Source organism: Abramis brama (genome assembly GCF_963993115.1).
Source record: "Abramis brama genome assembly, chromosome: 16".
Taxonomy (NCBI): domain Eukaryota; kingdom Metazoa; phylum Chordata; class Actinopteri; order Cypriniformes; family Leuciscidae; genus Abramis; species Abramis brama.
Genome location: NC_139978.1, coordinates 33174826 through 33195735, shown reverse-complemented (window position 1 = coordinate 33195735; position 20910 = coordinate 33174826). Strand labels below are relative to the sequence as shown.

General features: G+C 39.4%; 2 protein-coding genes across 2 annotated transcripts; one reads left to right on the top strand and one right to left on the bottom strand.

Annotated features, from left to right (window-relative positions):
- Positions 1-10516: 10516 nt before the first annotated feature.
- nefmb (neurofilament medium chain b) lies at positions 10517-13775 on the top strand. Its single transcript, XM_084086997.1, has 3 exons — positions 10517-11523; positions 12269-12393; positions 12479-13775. The coding sequence occupies exons 1-3, from the start codon at positions 10519-10521 to the stop codon at positions 13479-13481; spliced, it is 2133 nt and encodes a 710-aa protein (XP_083943123.1). The 5' UTR covers positions 10517-10518; the 3' UTR covers positions 13482-13775.
- A 2360-nt stretch (positions 13776-16135) lies between these two features.
- neflb (neurofilament light chain b) lies at positions 16136-20817 on the bottom strand. Its single transcript, XM_084086508.1, has 4 exons — positions 18176-20817; positions 17799-17923; positions 17276-17634; positions 16136-16805 (listed from the first exon to the last, which is right to left on the bottom strand). The coding sequence occupies exons 1-4, from the start codon at positions 19187-19189 to the stop codon at positions 16576-16578; spliced, it is 1728 nt and encodes a 575-aa protein (XP_083942634.1). The 5' UTR covers positions 19190-20817; the 3' UTR covers positions 16136-16575.
- Positions 20818-20910: the final 93 nt, after the last annotated feature.

Here is a 20910-nt window from a genome sequence, read left to right as displayed (position 1 = left end):
TATTTTATTTATTTATTTTATTTATTTATTTTGGGGGGTGGGTCTATTTATTTTTGTTTTATTTTATTTTGGAATTTAAATATAATCCTTTGATGTTCTACTGGACTTTGAGTCAGGAACATCATAAATGGGATCTGAAGGTCGTGATCTGTCAACATTATAGAAAGCCACCTTAAAAATCATATTTGATTTGTTTTAGCCTATTGTGCATAATTCACAGTTGCACATTGTTTTGAATGGTTACTTTGTACTGGTTTGCTTTTTTTATCTCCTCAGTCATTAACTGACTCATCAGTGAGGAATGTGCCCTTTAGCCAGTGCACAAAACCTTCAAACTCACCCATAGAGTCAAAGCCAAAGTATCCTGGAGTGTTTAACAGCTGACAAACAGTTAGCAGAGCAAGATGTTGAGTCAGTATTTAACCGTAAACTGTAAAGAAAGAAAAAAACATTTTATGACTGGACAGTAGGGTGCACATAGTCTTATACTGGAGAAGTAGAGGATTTTTTTGTCTATAAAGATGCAAGTATTACGAACTGCATAGAGAAACAAATTGGCAAAAACACAACTGGCATTACCTGATCACATTAACAGTGAATATGGCATTATATAATCAGGGTCTGTGTTTATAAATCACTAGCCATGGTTTACTTATTGCTCAAAACAATTTTGAATTTATTCAACAAATATTGAGGAGTGACGCACAAAATCTGCATTACATTTTGTGTGTACACAAAGTGACTGAGGGGACACAAAGTCTCCTGTATGTCTCTGCACTGTAAAAAAAAAATATATATATAAAAAAAAAATATATATATATATATATATTTGATCAATAAGTTATCACAACATATGTTTTCACACTGCTTCAACTCATCAAAAAAGTTAAGCAATTTTCAACTTTTTTTTATAAGTTTTATAAGTTACAAGATTCAGCCAATTTTTTGGCTGTTTAACGTAATTTAAGTTGAAATGACTTAAACATCCAAGTTGGTTGTACTTAAAAATGTAAGGCAGCAAATTTTTTGTCCAGTGCATGGTAAGTAATATGACAATTCTGATAATCTGAAAGCAGTGCTCCCAGTGTCCAGTAGAGGGAGTTATTGTCCTCCAGATCCACATCTGCAGAAGGTTCCGTTTATGAGTCAGATATAGCCTATTGTGAAGTGCTGAAGCTTTTATTAAATTGCTGAAGGTATGAAAACTATTCAAGGGCTTGGAATACTTGACTGACTGATAAAACAGTTCAATAGAAACATATTCTCAACTATATATTATACACGATTTCTGCTTTGATTGGATTTTTCTGCAACTCTCTAACTAATAATTGTTCCCCTTCTCCAACCATTTATATTTCACCACAGATTTTTTCGATCCCTTTTTTTTCCCTGTCACGCTTATGTTAATATTTCTTCTAACCCAAATTATTCACTGGTTTCGTCTTCCTCCTCCTCCTCCTCCTCAAAAGCCTGTGCTGTTGAAGAATCGGTTTTCTCACCAATCAATGCCGCGTGTTTCCTCAGCAGAATCAAGTGCTGGTTCTCATTTTTCTTTCAGCGTCACGAGGTTTGTTGTTAGTATTTATAGCACATACAACAGATATTTTCAGTCAAATGTGGCAACTATTTATTTTATGGCAACTAAGAGGAAATAATATTGCTCAGTCAGTTGCTCTTTCGTATCTCAAGTGACTTGTGAGTTGTGAATTAGGCTACGTTTCTTTTACAGTAGTGCAAATTCGTCTTGGGTGTTTCTCCTAAAATTTATAATAAATAATATAGGCTAAACAATGGGCCTATAAGTCAAGTCATCTTTATATAGGCCTAGTGCTTTATACAATACTGATTGTTTCAAAGCAGCGATCTATGATGCCAACTTAATCAAATATGAGACAATTAAAAAAAAGCAATGGTCACAATGAATGTAGATCAGCTTATTTTATTTTATAAAAATTACTGTACTTTTGCTCAGGAAAACAAAATCAGTCTCCATTTACTCTTAATTTAGTCTCACTGCTTAAACAGATGCAGATCTTATGGTGAGATGGGCGGTGATGATGATAGTGGCCTCACTGTAAAAAAAAAAAAGAAAAAAGATTGATAATTTATGATAACATATGTTTTTACATTGCTTTATCTCATCAAAATAAGTTAGAGAAATGTTCTGCTTTTTTGGGAAGTTATACAAGAGTCAATTATTTTTTTATGTAATTTAAGTTGAAATGACTTAATCATCCAAGTTGATTGCACTTAAAAAATTAAGGCAGCAACTTAAAGCAAAAATATTCAACGCAGCGAGTAAAACAAAAAGAAGAAGAGAATGCCGGTGCATGAGAAGAGCTTACAGTACATCAAGTCTGATGAAGTCGGTGAAAGCTTCGATTCAAACCTCTGCCAAAACAAATACTGCCTTTCATCTACTTGTCAAAAAGCGTGTTCAGGTTTCGTGCAGTCTGCCTCTTACTGACAAGTGCTGTTTTGAAAACTGTGAAAAAATGAGTTTAACAGAAAAAAAAGAAAGAAAGAAAGAAGGCAGAATGTCTTTGCAAAAGTACGAAAAGGACATGCACGGTTTAGATGAAACTCTCCTCTTCTCAAAGCCCCCCCACTCCCCCCTGCTTTCCCTGCCATTAAACTGAATTGATCAGCAGTGCAGGAAACATCCAATCCGTAAGTGCTTGCGTGACCGAGGCCAGAGCAGCATCTTTCTGCTAAAACATCTCTGAGGAAGTCAAAGGCTCAGCACTTCCACCTTAAATCTTGTCAAGGAAATGCAGCGTTTCGGGGCTTGGAACTGCTGATGGTGTTGATCCACTTCCATGGATGTGACCGGCTGCTCTCATTCCTCCAAAACGAAGGCGACCATCTGCTTTTTCAATCCCAAAAAACTGGGATTGATTAGAATTTCAAATTCCAGCCATTTATGAAATGACATTTACATTGCAGAATGCTAATATACATTGTTCAGTATTGATTCTCGTGTCTCTTTCGTCCATGGCTGAGTGTTTCCGTGCACTCAGTCAAGGGCAAATTCCCTCTATTTTTCTTTTGTGTGTGTGTGTGCAAAAACTGAGTGGTGATTGCATGTGGTTTTGCATGTAGCCAAGGTCAGGTCAAGTCACGTATTATAACGCTTTATACAAAACATTGTTTTAAAGCAGCTTCACATTAATAAACAAGAAAATAACATTGCAAAATTCATCAATTATGAAACCAGTTCAATTTCAGCTGTAAAGCAGCTCTACAGAAGACGATAGTGTCATTATTCAGCTCAATTGTTGATTCCCTGGAAAAGTCCTTTGGATAAAAGTGTCTATCAAATGCATTAATGTGAATGTAAAATTTGCTGACAGGTTTTTCTGCACTGTAAAAATAGTGTTCAATGTTGTAAATTGGAGAGTTCATTTCACAAGAAAATACTATTTCTGTCTTTCCACATAAAAATGTCACATTAATTCAATGGATTGTTTCTTAATTATTTGGGAAATTTAGCCTAATAGAAATTTCTGAGTGAAAACTATTTCAAAGAAAATGCTACACCAGAAATCATATTCTGATTCATAAGGCATGGGGAAAAAATAATGCAAAACTGCCAATCTTTTTGCTAAGAAAAGTAAAAGCACAACCCTAAAAATCCACATGATTTAAGTATAGCATCAAGTCAAGTGCATTTGTATTGTCTTTCCTCTATATAACATGTAGGCTATGCATTGGAACAAGAAGGCGTTTCTTCAGGACCATTGAAAATTACACAAGACTACATACACAAAAAGTAGGCTTTTGTTAGGGGTTTGTTCAAATTATTTGTGAGCATCACAAATTCAGTTGAACGCATTGAACCGGATTGCTTTGGTGGTGTAAACGCTCATGTGGACGAATGTGTCACAAAAGACGCTTTACTCCCCCTCTACTGACCGAATGTGAGAATATCAAGCACAATGTTCTTTCACCATTCCTGATGTCTAACACACACTCACAGCGTCCGGCTGGTCTTGCGCTGTCAGAGCAGAAACTAAAGTACTCTCTGTACGTTTTTTTCCGTCGTCTCCGGGTGCGTTTATATGTAAATTGCTTGAGCTTTTGTCACCCGTAAGATCTGAAAAATCCCATAGCCTACATTTGCCCGTCCATTAACCCTCCTCATGAAGAAATCAGGACAGAAGTGGTTGAAAGTGGACAAAAGAGACGGATTAAAACACCAGGTGTAAACGGGAATGTGTCCCCCTCGTTTACTTGTGATCCGGTCGACCAAAACGCATCTTAACACCAGGTGTAAACAGGGCCTAAGAGTCCCGAACATGTCCCCCCACGCTCACCATATTTGTCAACTCATTCCAACTATTCGCTCATTGTTACTTTAATGCATTTTAGTGCTTTTAACACCACCCTACAAATGAAGTCTTCATTCGGCGACAATTACTGTGTTTCCTCCAGTGCATTTCAGCACAGAACAGATGATACAAGAGCTTGGCAGGATAAAGCACATAAACTTGCTGAACTATAGCACCAGGCTGTGCCAATCCTCCTAAAACAGGCACTGCAGCACAACCATATGCAGAATATAAGCAGAGATTCATCAGTGTCCGTCACTGCTGCCTGGAGGTGCATTGTGGTGTGTGTGTGTGTGTGTGTGTGTGGTGTGGTGTGGTGTGGTGTGGTGTGTGTGTGGTGTGGTGTGATGTGTTTTGAGGTGTGGTCTGGGTGCAATGCAGTGCAGGACTGACCCACGTCACAAGTGGGACCACCTCTCCTCATCTGTGGCTGCGCTTGCCAATACTGTACTGAGAAGGAGAGTGAGGAGGAAAGCACTGCAGATTCTGGGTGTTGCCTTTCAGGTCCTGGACAGAGGGTAAAGGTCAGGTGACACTGACAGCAATGGAGCTAGACTGCTTATAAACAGAATGCAGCATCTTTTGCACCAAATGCATGGTGAAGAATTCACATGCAACTCAAGATAGTCCTGTTACTGGTCGCAGTGAAACGGCATAATACTATGTGAGAGTGAGGCAGGTGTCCCGATACAGTCGTATAATGGAAATGACAATAAAAGCCGACGCAGACCTAGAGGATATTAATCATCTTGGCTCAGTGGCCTTAGACGTATTCAGTGTGTGTGTGTGTGTGTGTGTGTGTCGGCCACACATGCATTTGTGGGAGATTTATATCCACTGCAGTAATGAAGTTACACTCGTTCTTTGGCAGAAGCATTAAACACCTAATAAGAGCTCTGCAGAAGGGGATGATGATACAATCTTCCCTCAGACACCACCGTATCATATCCACAAAGTGAAAATGCTCATTATTCCCTGTGTATTTTTTCCCAAATGTGTATTTACAATGATAAACGACAAGATCATTTTTGTTATTAAATTTTCCTGTTTATATATTTTTGAATTTGTGCACATACCTCTGGTGGAATAAAGCTGTTGTTGTTTTTACACATTTAATATGTTTCTTTAACCAGAAAAAAATGCTTAAATAAACTACCAACAAAACTAATTTACACAAATGCACATTTAATTAAAAGAAACAATCGCTTAAAACTATTACAATAACATTTCTAATTCTACGGATTTTAAATTCACTAAAAGCAATTACTGTACATCTTAAACATTTTTGCAAATTGTTCCAAATAAAGGCACTGAAAGCCTGAGCTTTAGAAACATTTACTGTAACCCCTGTGAGTCCTGCATTTGTCAGATTCTTGCTGTTACACCAATAGGAGGCGCTCTGTACACACACACACACACACACACACACACACACGACAGGTGGACAGTGGGACCCAGAGGACAGACAATGACATCGTTCTCAAACATGACAAAGAAAGATTCTTGTTTCAGGGTGTGTTCATTTAAAGAGACATTTGAACATAGAAGGGTCATTGTACGATCAGATTATCAACTATTGATTTTCTCTTGTTAGTGATATATTGTTGGTGGCAGTGTTAATAGTTCATTAGGTTGCTGTTGATTTGAGTTTGAAAGCTGATCAAAGTGGTCATATCATGAGGAATCATTTCAACTTCAATTTCAGCACGGAATGACATGAAAACATACTGTAACTTTAAAAACTCAAAACTTCCTCTTCAGTCCAAAAAGAGCATTTATTCAAACTAAGCTGTGTTATTCTGCAGACAGGTGAAAACATGAACACACGCCTAAATTTGACTGCAAATTAACACCTGTCAACCTATTCAGCGTTGAAAAATATGGCCCACCCATACACCGTCAGGCAATGAGGATGAAGATTATAAACAGCAGAAAAACAAACTAAGAGTAAAACATGTGGAAATCTGCCATGCTCCAGATCATTTCAGTCTGATCTGAACATTTTGAGAGGAACATTTCCGCACAGATTGTGAAGAAGCTTAATCTGAATCTGTCTTGACAGCAAACTCACAGCCCGGGTCTGAGCGGAAATGAGCTCTATCATGAACTAAATAAAGTATGACTGCTTTAGTACACAAAAAAAGAGAGTATTATTAAAAAGAGATTATCAAGTGGACCTAGAGAAAAAATGACTATAAAATAACTATTAAATAATAATAAAAATGATATTTTAATATGATATCATAAGTGACCACTATATATAAATAAAAACTGAGGGTTATTTTTTTCTTTTGACCATATGGCACAAAATCTCATCTCAACACTTATGATGAACGGCTATGCTCTTCTTAATTTTCTCATTTCATCTAAATGTCAACATTTGTAAATTTAAGGGTACGTTTAGATGACAACGTTACTAAAAACAGAAAAGTGTTTCCTTTGCGTTTTTTGTGTACAAATGACAACATTGTCAAAATGAAACCTGTTCACACGGATTTACAAAAACTACAAAAACCGCTGTATTATTCATGCCAGGCCAGTAGGTGGCGATGTCACTTTGTAAAGCAACACGACACGCCTGAACACGTAATACACATGTGCATGATGTCACCGTTTTCACAAATTTGCGTTTTTGTAGTTTACACAGAGACAATAATGGTATTGTTTTCAAAAACATGCACTTTGAATCCCATTTTTAAAAGTTTTTGTTTTCAGGCCCCCAAAACGCCGTTGTCCTGTTAAAAGAATAACGGTCAATAATTTTTATAATTTGTGCTAAATGTTATAATTTCCCTTATTAAAACATTGGCTAAACATATATAAATATGCTATAATTGAAAAGTAAATGCACGTTGTTCTATCATATACACTCTTAAAAATAAAGGTTCAAAAAGGAGGTTTTCGTATTCCAAAGAACTATTTTTGGTTCCTTCCTCAAATAACTTTTTAGTTGTTGTTTTTTTTACTGTTAAGAATTTCAAAATTCTAAGAACTTTTTCCACTATAAAGAACTTTGTGTGGAAAGGAAAGGTTCTGTTAATGTTAAAGCTTCTTCATGGAACTGAAAATGCCAATAAAGAAGCTTTAAGATGTGCAAAAAAAGAGAGATTTCGGTTTGGTCTACTTTATAGGGTCTAAAACTCCCCGCAAGACTAGTAAAATGTGATATCACTTGGTGCGGCAAATGGTCCTCACGAGTAAAACTGCTTATTAAACAAACTCAGTAATGTGCTGATGAAAAAGCAAAAGGTTTGTGAGTGGTAGGGGTAAAATCAATGCAAGTCAATGGAAAGTCCACATCGTAATTTAAAAAATCAAATGCGTATTTGTGTAATAGGCTTACTATCTTTCTAGACTGACACACACACGGTTTCTAATATGGAATTCCAAAGCTGCCAAAATATCTAACCCGTCCGGCTCTGTAAATGAGATGTCTGTGTGCAGTGGTGTGCTGCAGAGGGGCGGAGCTTGTGATTTACACCCAGCAGTGTGTAGACAGATACGCGCGCGCGCGCGTGTGTGTGTGTGTGTGTGTGTGTGTGTGTGTGTGAGTCTGCAGGAAAAACAGTGCTGTCAGCCCGCGCGAGCGCTCGCGGTGCCGCAGAGCTGCTGACGTTGGAGAGGGATGCTGAAGTGTTGAGTGGGAAATGCAATCCTCAAAACACCTAATAGTTGTCCAAGTATGTCTTTAAACTCAAGAAAAGAGACTTCTGCACGCTGAAATGATACAGATGTCTTTCTAGTACCAGTATGTTTATGTTTCTCATCATTTTTTTCTGCTTCAGCACACACAAACACACGCGTATATGGTGTACTACTATCTGTCTTACATTCCCATTTGTGTGCAACAGTAATGGAGCTCCGCTGTGTTCCTCTGCCTCTGAGCTGACTCAGCATCTCTGCACCCTTCTGTTGGCTCGCAGCCTGGGTTGAACATCAGCCGGCGCACTGTCTAAAAGCATGACTGTGCAATTTTATAACCGGCAAAAAAGCAACTTTTTTGGGCTTTACAATTACATTCGAGTGTCTAGTGTTTCACTGCGGCAGGCGATTCCCTATCGCAGAGTCAACAACGACATATGAGCCGGATGAGTTACTAGAGATGATGCAGAGCTAGCTCAACATATTATAGCCTATAGGATATAACTTAAACTAGGCTATATATATATATATATATATATATATATATATACACACTCTGACACACACACACTTTGTGTTTTAATGTTTTATGGGGACTTTCCATAGACATAACGATTTTATACTGAACAAACTGTATATTCTCTCCCCTTACACTAACCCTACCCTTCACAGAAAACTTTCTGCATTTTTACATTTTCAAAAAACATCACTTAGAATGATTTATAAGCCATTTTCCTCATGCATGGGGACCAAAAAAGTCCAACAAGAACAAGGATTTCGGATATTGCCATCTTTGTGGGGACATTTTGTCACACACACACACACACACACACACACACACACACACACACACACACACACACACTGCTACATATTGCCTGAACCATGAATCTTAAGCATCAGTGTCATTAGCAACAGGCCACTTTCCCTCTTTTGATTGTCAGATTTATATTTTCTATTGATTATCTATGATTTGTATTGATCTAGTCTGCAAAAGCTTCTTGTATATAACCTCTGACATATGCGTACAGTATTTCCCATCATGCCCCACTTCTTCCAGTATGTCTGCTCATTTTACTCGTCATGGCTATAATCTGGATAAATAATTGAAGTGCAGTTCTTAAGGCATTATTACTGTCGTTTTATTGGATTAGTCTTATATAATGATATTAATATCATAACATCTTAGTGATTTGCGCCCTTTTTTTAATTAATATCAGTATTCAAGATGCTTTTTTAGGTCCTTGGGGTACTTCCTTATGAAGAAAGTATAATTATTATTTTAGGAAGGCCCTTGGTTTTTTATTAAACATTGAACTAAAATGACTCCCTTGTGCACTCTAAAATGAATTAGAAAACTTCTTATAACCTTGGTACTTTGCTGCATTATTGAACCTTCCTGACAACAGAGGCCAAATCCTCAGTGCATCAGCTGAGACTGACGGCGGATTGGCTGCTTCCTCTTGCCATGTGCACACATTCAAGAATGTCAATGTCTGGAAAAGCAAAGGAAAAAAATACACTTTATTAGTTTTTTATTAATATGGGACAGAGGTTATCCATAAATATTATATTGCTTTTTAGCCTTTCAATCCAATTTGATGTTAATTTTAATTTGAATAGAAGTGCACATACTACTTTATTCTGTGTTTGTGTGTATTCAAGCAGTGCTTTCATGTCCCACAGTGTGGCATTTTATAAGTCATCTGTTTATCCAAAAACATTTTTTTAATAAAAACTTTTAGAATTATTATTATTATTATTATTATTATGAATAATAATAATAATAATAATAAGTATGCAGTTTTTTGACTGCAAATTAATGCAGAAACTACATGGAATATCTGTTCTTTAAAATAAATTATTTGTCACATAATTATTTAAACTAAAAACAGTTTATTAAAAACAGTCACCAGTTACAGCATGTTAAAAAAAACAGCATGTTTTTTTTGTAAATTAGAGCTGTGTGTTTATTGTTCAGCCAGTGATTAATATTTGTTATATCTCTGCAAATATTTTGTTCAATCTCTGCACAAAATGTGTTTAAATTCATATGCATTAAAATAAGATATTACTGATTTTTGAAGCAAAATTCACATTTATTGGCAAAGAAAGTTGCTCTTTTGATGGTTTGCTCCAAAGGACACCGCAAACATGCCATAAATTAAAATTGGGATAGATAGATAGATAGATAGATAGATAGATAGATAGATAGATAGATAGATAGAGAGATAGAGAGATAGATAGATAGATAGATAGATAGATAGATAGAGTCCATCTACAATACATTAAGAATAAGTATAAGTGAACAAGTGCAAAAAGTGCATTAAACAACATGTGATGCAGAAAGTCACAGCCTCTTGACTTCACCTTAAATACAATTTTAAAAGACTTCGACCACTGAGGTGAATTGCTGAACAACCCAACGACCCATCTTCATCGATTTTCCAAGGGGAGGGTGGTGCTCCTGCCTCGTTGACAAAGTGAGCGCGCGTATAAATAGAACAGGACTGAACACACCACCAATTCACAAGCACCATCTACCATGGACATGATAGGTACCTCCTCCCGCCGAAGAGCTCTGGAGACACGGACTATCCGCCAGCCGTCATCCACTATGCGCTCGTGGGCTAAAAGCAATCCTCTGTCATTCAAAAGAACCCCAAATGTGACTGCATCAAGAGCTGCGTACGGTTCTTCCGTGCTCGCGTCTCCGGAAGGGTTCGAGTTGAGCGCGGCGCTCAACGGAGACCCGGCGCGCCATAACGAGAAGGAGCAGCTCCATGGGCTCAACGACCGCTTCGCCAGCTACATCGACAAGGTTCGCTTCCTCGAGGAGCAAAACAAGCAGCTCGAGGCTGAGATCCAAGCGCTAAAGCAGCAGAAACTGTCGCAGTCCCTGCAGAGCGATGGGTACGACCGCGAGCTCCAAGACCTGCGCTGCGCCCTGGAGCAGCTCCACAAGGAGAAGACGCAGATCCTGCTGGACACAGACCACATGGATGAGGATCTCCAGCGGATCCGAGAGCGCTACGAAGATGAATCCAGGCTCAGAGAGCAAATGGAGGCTGCCATCCGAGGCATGAAGAAAGACAAGGACGACTCGGTTCTGATGAAGCTGGAGTTGGAGAGAAAAGTCCAGTCGCTCGTGGACGAAATGGACTTCTTGCGGCAGAACCACGAGGAGGAGATCAGCGAGCTTCTGGCTCAGCTTCAAGCCGCGCAGGTGCCGGTGGTGGAGATGAGGGACCTCCAGAAGACCGACATCACCTCTGCGCTCCGGGAGATCCGCGCGCAACTGGACGGGCTCTCCTCCAAGAACCTCCAGCAGGCTGAAGAGGTGTTCCAGTGCCGCTATGCCATGCTGACGGACGCCGCGGAACAGAACAAGGATGCTATAAAGTCCATACGGGACGAGATCGGTAACTACCGCCGTCAGATCCAAGCCAAGAACGTTGAACTGGAGGCTCTTCGAGGCACCAAAGATTCACTGGAAAGGCAGCTGCATGACATCGAAGACCGCCACAACACCGACGTTGCGAGTTATCAGGTCAGTTTATCAAGACCTAATAAAACATTTAAAACCGAATCCATTATAAGTTTAATTCAATAATAATATAAATAAAAAGTTTATACAAATATAATTATTTTATATATAAATTATTACTAATTAATTAATATAAAATTAATAAGAATGTTTTTTTATCATTTATATCAGATGTGATAAATCCTGCAGCACTAGTAGCTATAATGTAAGTATGCACACTGCACCGTTGCGCGTAAATACGCACGCAGTGAGATAATTGCTTTTTTCATGATATGAACGATGGATTTTGTTTTTGTTTTTAGAGTTTATTTATTTCTTAATTATAATGTCTTAAATGGAAGCAAATGCACATGGCTGTGTTGTAAAACAGAAAGCACCCACGATGGCCAAAATTGCTGCTTACTAGGTTTTGAAACCCAGCCATTATTTCACAGGTGGTTGCGCACTGCGTGCGTAATTATGCGTAGCGTGCCAAGCGCGTACTACTTACTTTTTACTAGTGCTGCAGGACTTCGTTTTAGTGGTTTGTTGTGTTTCTGCCAGGCCGGTATAAATTATAAAAACAAATCATAAAACAGAAGCTACGTTTGGTACAATGAGAACATCTGGCACCAAATAAGAACTTTTATAAATGTAGTTGTTTCCACTGTAAGGTAAAAGATAATTTTTTTAGTCAATACTGAGTCATAATTTCTTGCAGTTAAATTTTAAGTGTTAACTAATGAATTTATCACATCTAATTTAACAGGAAATGATTCATCAATTGGAAAATGATCTAAAAGGAACAAAATGGGAAATGTCTCGTCATCTTCGGGAATATCAGGATCTGCTCAATGTCAAGATGGCACTGGATGCTGAAATAGCAGCTTACAGGTAGAGTTGTGCAGAACGTTACACTTTTTTTGCTCTTTTTTATGTCTTGTTTGATTTATGACAAACTTTCCTCTTTTAAATGTAGGAAACTACTGGAGGGCGAGGAGACGCGCTTCCGTACCGTCTCTGGAAGTATTTCAAGCGCTGCGTTTCCGTACAGCCAGCCCAGATCCTCTAAGGTCAAACATAAAATAGTGGAGGAGATCATTGAGGAGACTAAAGGAGAGAGTGACTTCGATGATGTCCTGGCAGAAGTGGCAAAAGAGGTGTCAGAAGAAGCAGGTGAGGGTGAAGAGGAGGAAAAGGAGGAAGAGGAGGAAGAGATTGTTGCCGCCAGTCAGGCCAAAGTGAGTTCCGCCGCTCCTGAGGGAGAAGAAGAGGAAGAGGAAGGAAAAGATGAGGAAGAAACAGCAGAAGAAGGAGAGGCGGCTGAGGAGGCAGAGGAAGAGGAAGAAGAGGGTGAGGAGGAAGAGGCAAAAGTGGAAGTGATTGAGGAAACAAAACTGTGTGGAGACAAATCGCCAACATCAGAGAAAGAAGGCAGTGACAAAGATGAGGAAGGAAAGGAAGAAGAGGAGGGTGCTGAAGAACAAGAGGCGGAAGAGAAAGAACAAACCAAAGATGATGAGGAGAAGGAAGAAGCTGATGAAAAAGACGACGAGAAAGAGGAGACCAAATCCGAAGGAGACGAAGAGAAGAAAGACGAGTCTGGAGGAGAGGAAACAAAGGCTGATTCCGAGAAGAGCGACAAAAAAAGCGATGCAGAGGAAGACGAAAAGAAATCCCCCGTAAGTGAAGAAAAAGAGAAACCAGAAAGCCCAGCAGAGGAAAAGCAGCAAGAAGAAAAAGAAGAAGTTGTTCCCAACGGTGAGCAGACGAGCCCGGCCAAAGAGGAAGCCAGTCCGAAAGAAGACGTCCAGACCAGAACAGTGGAGACCATCACCAACGGAGACAAGCAGAGCAAAGCAGACGCAGAGAAAGAGGAAGAGAAGAAGCCAGAGGAAAAGCCTCAGGAGAAAAAGAAAGTCACCAAAAAGGTGGAGAAAGTCACTCCCGAAGCCAAGAAGGAAATCAAAGGAAAAGACTGATGCAAATGATTCCGATGGGAAATTAGTTATAATCAATTGTTAGAAATTATTCTATTTGATGCAAAATGTGAAAATGACGCAGCTAGCAACAATAATTGCATGCGTGTTAAATGATTAACTTGCATGTGTGGTTTGGGGAGGACGTGGCCATGCTGAGCTGTTGCGTCTGAAACAGAAATTATAGCGCGTTTGAATTAAAGTGCAAATACATTACGCTGCTAATGACTTGAACCATCTCTGTGAACGAGAGAAGTTCTCCAGCAGCTGTTTGGCAATAATGGTGCTACAACTATATCATCATTCGCAGGCGCACTTTGAGCAGAAACTCCTTCATTTCATCTGTATACTTCTTGCCTTAAGACATAATGCACTGAATCAATGATAAGAGTCGGTTTGTTAACGCAAAACACAAGAGCTGTTAACGATGATACTGTGAAAGCTAACTGGTGCTGCACTTTGCAATATCATATCAATCAATAAAAGCTCATCAAGTCCTTACAAAGCTTCTTGTGTGTTTGCATTCATGCTACTGTACACAAAAGTTTGGGGTGGATAAGACGGAAGTCTCTTATGCTCACCAAGGCTGCACTTATTTGATCGAAAATCCAGTAGAAACAGTTAAATATTATTACAGTATTAAATAACTAGCTGAATATATTTTAAAATGTAATTTATTCCTGTGATCAAAGCTGAATTTTCAGCATCATTACTCCAGTCTTCAGTGTCACATGATCCTTCAAAAATCATTCTAATATGATGATTTGCTGCTCAAGAAACGTTGTATGAAGAAACAACAATGTTAAAAACAGTTGTGCTGCTTAATATTGTTGTGGAAATGACTAAAAAAATTATGAATAGAAAGTGCAAAAGAACAGATTTATCAATTTAATGCATTCTTTCTTAATAAAAGTATTATGGACATTTGCACTGCAATGATTTAGAAACAAATAGCACAAAGATGATTGGTGATAATCACAAATTTAAATAGGATTTCAACATGGAAAATTCACATGTAACCCTAAATGATACATTTACCAATAACGTATTTATTGTCATATGGATAAAAGGCCTTGTTAGACACAATGCACAGCAAAGTTACCATTGCATCCCCTTATTGTATATCTAATTGCTTTCATTAAATGTTTCCTACATAATTAAGATCACAAATTTGAACTACAACCATTCATTATCCTTCCAGTAGAAGATAAAGTCCTTCACATGTAAACTAAGATTAATAGTTGGCAATAAAACCTTCTTTTTTTCCACCTGGGCAAATGGAAAGAATGACAATGAAGCATGACTTAACTCACAAACGTTTCATCACAGCGTGGACATTAATCAAAAAACATTTTCAGGCGAGACCATCTCTAAACCCCCTCCATTAGTGTAACTACATGTCAGCGTATAGTTCTCAATTAGGATAATGGAGAACATGCGCTGCGCTGGCTTGTTAGAGCTCGAGCCGAGTCCTCTGGATCATCAGGTAACTGAATTTGTGCGAAAGGATGTCGCTGAGGGGGCAGTAATTGGATTTGTATGCTAAAACTCACTAATTCAAATGATAAATCAATAGAGATTTGTGCTGACCACCGGGTATGGCTGAGGATCACGTCTGTGACAGTGCATGGCTGACACACTTATCCAACACACTTAGTGCACAGTGGGAAACTCCAGTGGATTCAAACCTAAAACTTCCCTGTTACAGCCCAGATCTGAACCACTATGCAACACTCACCTCGTATATATGTGCATTAGAAGCATAAGCTGTGCTTTGCCTGGACTCCGCTCTGTGCTGAACGGGCACAAAATAGTCACATGACATCAGTCTAGTGGATCACTTTAGCTGAGCTCTGAGGATTCTTGCATTATATTGATTACAACTGTCATGAATAAATAATCAAAATGCAGCGCTATGGCTCCGTATTTGCAGCTTTAGTGAGCCGTAGTGTACCTGAATGGATTATTCTCAGTATTTCTACAGTATGCTTGATTTATAGAGAGCAGAGCACATATGTGACCCTGGGCCACAAAACCTGTCTTATGGGTCTTTTTTTTATAATTGAGTTTTATACATCATCTGAAAGCTGAATAAGCTTTCCATTGATGTATGGTCAATTAGTATAGGACAATATTTGGCTGAGATATAACTAATTTTATAAGAAAAATGTCTTTAAAGTTGTCCATTTCTGTTGGTGATTTTGCTGCATTCATTCACAACAATACATTTTTGATATATTTAAGGTAGGAAATGTACAAAATATCTTCATGGATCATGATCTTTACTTAATATCCTAATGATTTTTGACATCAAAGAAAAAGCGATAATTTTGACCCTTACAATGTATTGTTGGCTATTGCCACAAATATACCCGTGCGACGACTGGTTTTTTGATCCATGGTCACATATGGTTTATCGTATCCCACAATGTACTGTGTTAAACCTTTAATGTCTGGCATTATCAATGAACCGGAAGAAATTTTCAACATTTAATCAACGAGCTCCGACAAAACATGCAAAGTAACCTTCTTCTGAAATGATAGCTAGACACCACTCGCTGAATTATACATGCCACATAATTTGTTCTAGTTAGTTATTCTGTACTACTAACAGCATACAGGCAGAAACACAACAACACAGAGTAACGCACCAGGTTAAGGAGGTTTGTCAAGATTTTATTAGTAGGCAATGAGCCTTTCTTTGAGGATCTGGTATAAGGCATTTTGTATACTAAGCACACTTGTGTTAGCATAGGCAGTTGATAGTGCGATTAATGCTGAAGGCATACAGACACAGTGCTCAAATAATAGCATTTGTTTGCATTTTAATAAATAAACATCAATTAAACCAACACAAGAAACCTGCAATCACAACTTCCCTGCCAAGCGCAAACATAAGGCATGTGTTCATGCATAGGCTACTCTGGCTTTAGGCGATCTCTATGGTTGCATTTATTATTCTAGTTTGTGTCTGAATGTGAAATGGAGCAGCAGGACACAGAAAACTTGTCGAGACGTCTGCATGTGTGAGAGAAATGAGGTTTGATCACGAGGTTTGATCACCTCCAGCTAGCACCAGGGGTTTGGTCCTGTGGGTTTACTTCTCTTTCGGCTTGACTTTCTCAGCTTTACTCTCTTTCTCGTCGTCTCCTTTCTTTTTCTCTTCTTTTCCTGTATCATCCTTCTTCTCTTCCTCTTCTTCTTCACCTTTCCCTTCTTCTTTATCACCTTCTTCACCCTCTCCTCCTTCTTCTTTTTCTTCCTCCTCTTCCTGTTCTCCCTTATCCTCGCCTTCTTCCTCTGCTCCCTCTTCACCTCCTTCTTCACCTGTAAAAGAGACAACAAATGTCACTACTGCCATCTATAGATAGATAGATAGATAGATAGATAGATAGATAGATAGATAGATAGATAGATAGATAGATAGATAGATAGATAGATAGATAGAATTTATATATCGTCACCTTCCTAAAATAATTGGCCAAGTCATTTTTTCAGGTTTCTCAGAAAACACAAAAAAATGAAAAGGTGACGATATTACATATAAACACATTTTAACAAACATAAAAAAATGTAGGTACAAAATGTTAATGTAAAAAAAATTCATAAAAAATCTAGTTATAATGAACTTTTTTTCACTAAATGAAGATATAAAAATAAATAAAGGGGAAAAATATTGTGGAAATTATTAATAATTTTCATTTACTGTACATGCACCAATGTGTCAATAAATTGAAGCAATTTTTATGTAAATTAAATAAAAAAATGTATCTATATAAAAAACAAATGATCCTCACCCTCTTCTTTTTCCTCTTCCTCTTTTTTTTCTTCTTCCTCCTCCTCCTCCTTCTCACCCTCTTCCTCCTCCACCTCCTCCTTCTCCTCCTGCTCCTCCACCTCCTCCTCCTCCTCTTCTTTCTCTGGACTTGCCCCAGACTCCTGCATCTGACTGGCTTCTATAATCTCATCCGGAATGGCGGAGTAGCTCATCAATCTGGTTCCCAGAAGATAGGGGGCGCCAGAGGCCAGACTGGCCTGCACAGAGAACACGGGACGGCCGAAAGACGGAGTGGCAGCGATGGAGGGAGAAAACACACTGGACATACCGCCAATACCGCCAACGTTGAAGCGGGTTTCTTCTCCTTCTAGAAGTTTCCTGTTGGAATGTAAATGGACTTTTTATTTAAGGATCTAAAGAAGTTTTCAAGATTAGGGAGGATCAAATGTAATCAATGTAAAACCCATATTAATTGATTGAGGTTAGATATCAAATGCAATGAAGCATAAATGTTGCTCTAGAAAACGGTTGACATTACTAACCTGTAAGCAGCTATCTCAATGTCCAAGGCCATTTTCACATTGAGAAGGTCCTGATATTCTTTAAGGTAACGGCCCATTTCACTCTTCATGGACCTTAGCTCATTCTCCAAGTCACCGATGTTATCCTGTCCAGACAAAAAATTAAAGACAAAAGTTTCGATTTTTGAGTACAACAGTGCATATAGAGCATTATTGAAGGATATAGCCTTCCTGTAGCTCAAACAGTAGAGCATGGCACTAGCAAAACCAAGGTCATGGGTTCAGTTCCCAGGGACATAAAGAACGGATCAAATGTGTGTCTTGAATACAGTTTAAGTCACTTTAAATAAAAGTAAACTGCATAATGTAAATTGAGGACATGTAGTTATGATTCTGACCTGTAGCTCAGCGATCTCCGCGCTCTGCTTCTCCTCGACCTCTTGCAGTTGTCTCTCCAGAGCTTGGTTCAAGCCCTGGCATGCTTCGATCTCCAGGTCTCGAGATTTCAGCAGGCGACGGTACTCCCCGGCCTCGTCTTTAGCGCTGCGGATGTTCTCCGTGTGTTTGGCAGTGTCCTCCGTCATGGTGCTCACCTTCCCGCGGAACCACTCCTCTGCAGCCTGGATGTTCTGCTGAGCCAGGCGCTCGTACTGACCTCGGATTTCTCGGAGAGCCACAGAGAGATCGGGTTTGGCCACTTCCATCTCCACCGACACCTGGGCGCTGTACTGCACCTGGGCTTGGAGCTCGGCGATCTCGCTTTCATGGAGCCTCTTGAGGAAGGCCAGCTCGTCCAGTAGAGTATCGGCTCTTTTTTCCAGCTCAGACCGGGCCAGCGCTGCATCGTCCGCCCCCTTCCTGGCATCCACCATCCGGCCTTCGGCTTCCTCACGGGCCAGGACTACTTCTTCATAGCGACTCTGCAAGTCCTTGAGTGCGTCTTCCAGTCGGTCCCGCCTTTCTTGAGCCGCTTGGCGCTCCCTACGGGCCTCATCCACCGCCGCACGCAGTTCCCTCGCCTCTTGCTCGTACAGACCCCTGAGGCGGGAGGGTTCGCAGTGCTTCTGGCGCAGCAGGAGCAGCTCTGCCTCCAGGGAACGGTTCTGGAGCTCCAGTCCATGCACACGCTCAATGAAGTTGGCAAAGCGGTCGTTGAGGCCCTGGAGTTGGGCCCTCTCTTGGGTCCGCACCACTTTGAACTCCGAGCTCAGCTGAGAAGCCTGGCTCAGGTCCAGCTCTGAATGCTGCAGACCTGCAGAGGAGGAGAGAACCGAGGCACGGGACGGGGAAGAGTAGGTTGAGTAGACAGATCGAGAACGACTGCTTGCTCCGCCGAAGGGCGTCCCGCTGCGCACCACCACGCGCCTCCGCTGCACAGACGGGAGATAAGGGTTGTAACTCATTGAGCTCATTGTTGTTGAAGAGAAAAGAGAGCAGAGGTTTCCGCAGTGCTGCTGCTGCTGTTGTGGAGAGAGGTCTGTGAGGATGTAGCGCCACTGGCACGGCTTTTTATAGCAGGAGGAGAGACTCTGACGCAGAGCTTTTTACTGACAGCATGAATCCATTACCTTGCAGAGCGGGCTGGGATGGGTTTCTCAGGAGTGGAGGGGCGAATTACAGAAATGGATTGGCAATGCGCGAGAGAGAGAGAGAGAGAGAGAGAGAGAGAGAGAGAAAGAGAGAGCACAGCAAAGAGGGCAATGAGGACAAAGCTTTCAAGAGCTTGCAGAGGAAAAACACAATTCATCATGCAATGGCTTCATTGTACAGATCTAACAGGGGATATAGCTGTTAAATCGAGCCTTTAATATTAGTTCCCAGCAGTTCTCTTTGCATTTAAACTGTTTCTAGTTGTAAGATGAGAAATCTGCATAATATTTTCACTTTTGCCATCTTAAAATGTTGGCAAAATTGGTGTGAAGGAAAGGCTTTTCAATGGCCTGTGCAAGTGTGTATATTCAGCTGCACAGGCCACTAAAATCTCAGTCACCAGATGCTCTAAAGGCAGATCTTACAAACAAACTGGATAAAAACATTAACAGAAGGACTTACACAAGTAAATGCTTCTCTCTAGTGGTGGTCGAAGGTATTGTGAAATAATCCAAGTTAGATTTGCATCACTGTGAAATAATGCAGTGTCATTGAAGAATCTGAAAATTGCAGATCAAACCAACAATAACCTATAACAATAATAATCTGTCAAAACCTGATCCTTAAAAACAATATTTCAGCCAAAAGGCAGATGGAGGAGATGAAGTGATTTATAAAAATGAGTTAATTGAAAATGAGTAGTGTCTAAACTCAGTCAGACCAGAAACAATTGTTTTAAAAGTGTTATTAAATTAATAAAAGAACATTGTTGCTGTTTAAAGCCCCCAGGACCTTGAATAAATACAAATTTTATCTCTTACTGTGCACAAATTAATGAAGCCAAATAATTATTATTATTATGCCAAAACAGATTATAGAAGTTATTTATACAAGCGAAACTATTTTGAAAGACCAAGCTAAATAGAAGTCTATATAGCCTATATAGTTAAAACAAACAAACTTGGTGGCTTTTGGCTCAAGGCCACAGGCAAAAATCAGTTGCTGTAATTAATTTATGACACAATGTACTATTGAGCATACATGAACAGTTATTAAAAAAAGCTTTACTTTGTTCAAAACTGACATGCAGTTACGTTACAGCAATAGTTTCTGCATGTGTTCCGAGCAGCGAGCTCTAATATTTTGAGTGTTGCTTTAACACAAAACATGAAACTCGTGAATATGCATGTAAGCTCCACCCAGTGTCACCAAAAATCTTAGACAGCGGATATTTCTGATAATGGACTACTTGCACTAAGCTTCCTGACACACTTCCATTTTGAAATAGTACATCTCACTTATTTCCTGAAATGTATATTCTCAGTGTACTGTAGTAATCGAGATGACTAAACGCTACCTAAAATGAGTGTCTGCAAGCAGATTTAAAAATCTGGACATTTTCAGAGACAGTAGAAGAGATATTCTGATGATTAATGTGTACAGAATTTTCCAACATGAAGTTTTAATCATCCAACCCATGCTGATCTGAGAAAGCAACGGCTGTTAAACATTGATCAAACATGATTATTTCCCAACAGTCAGT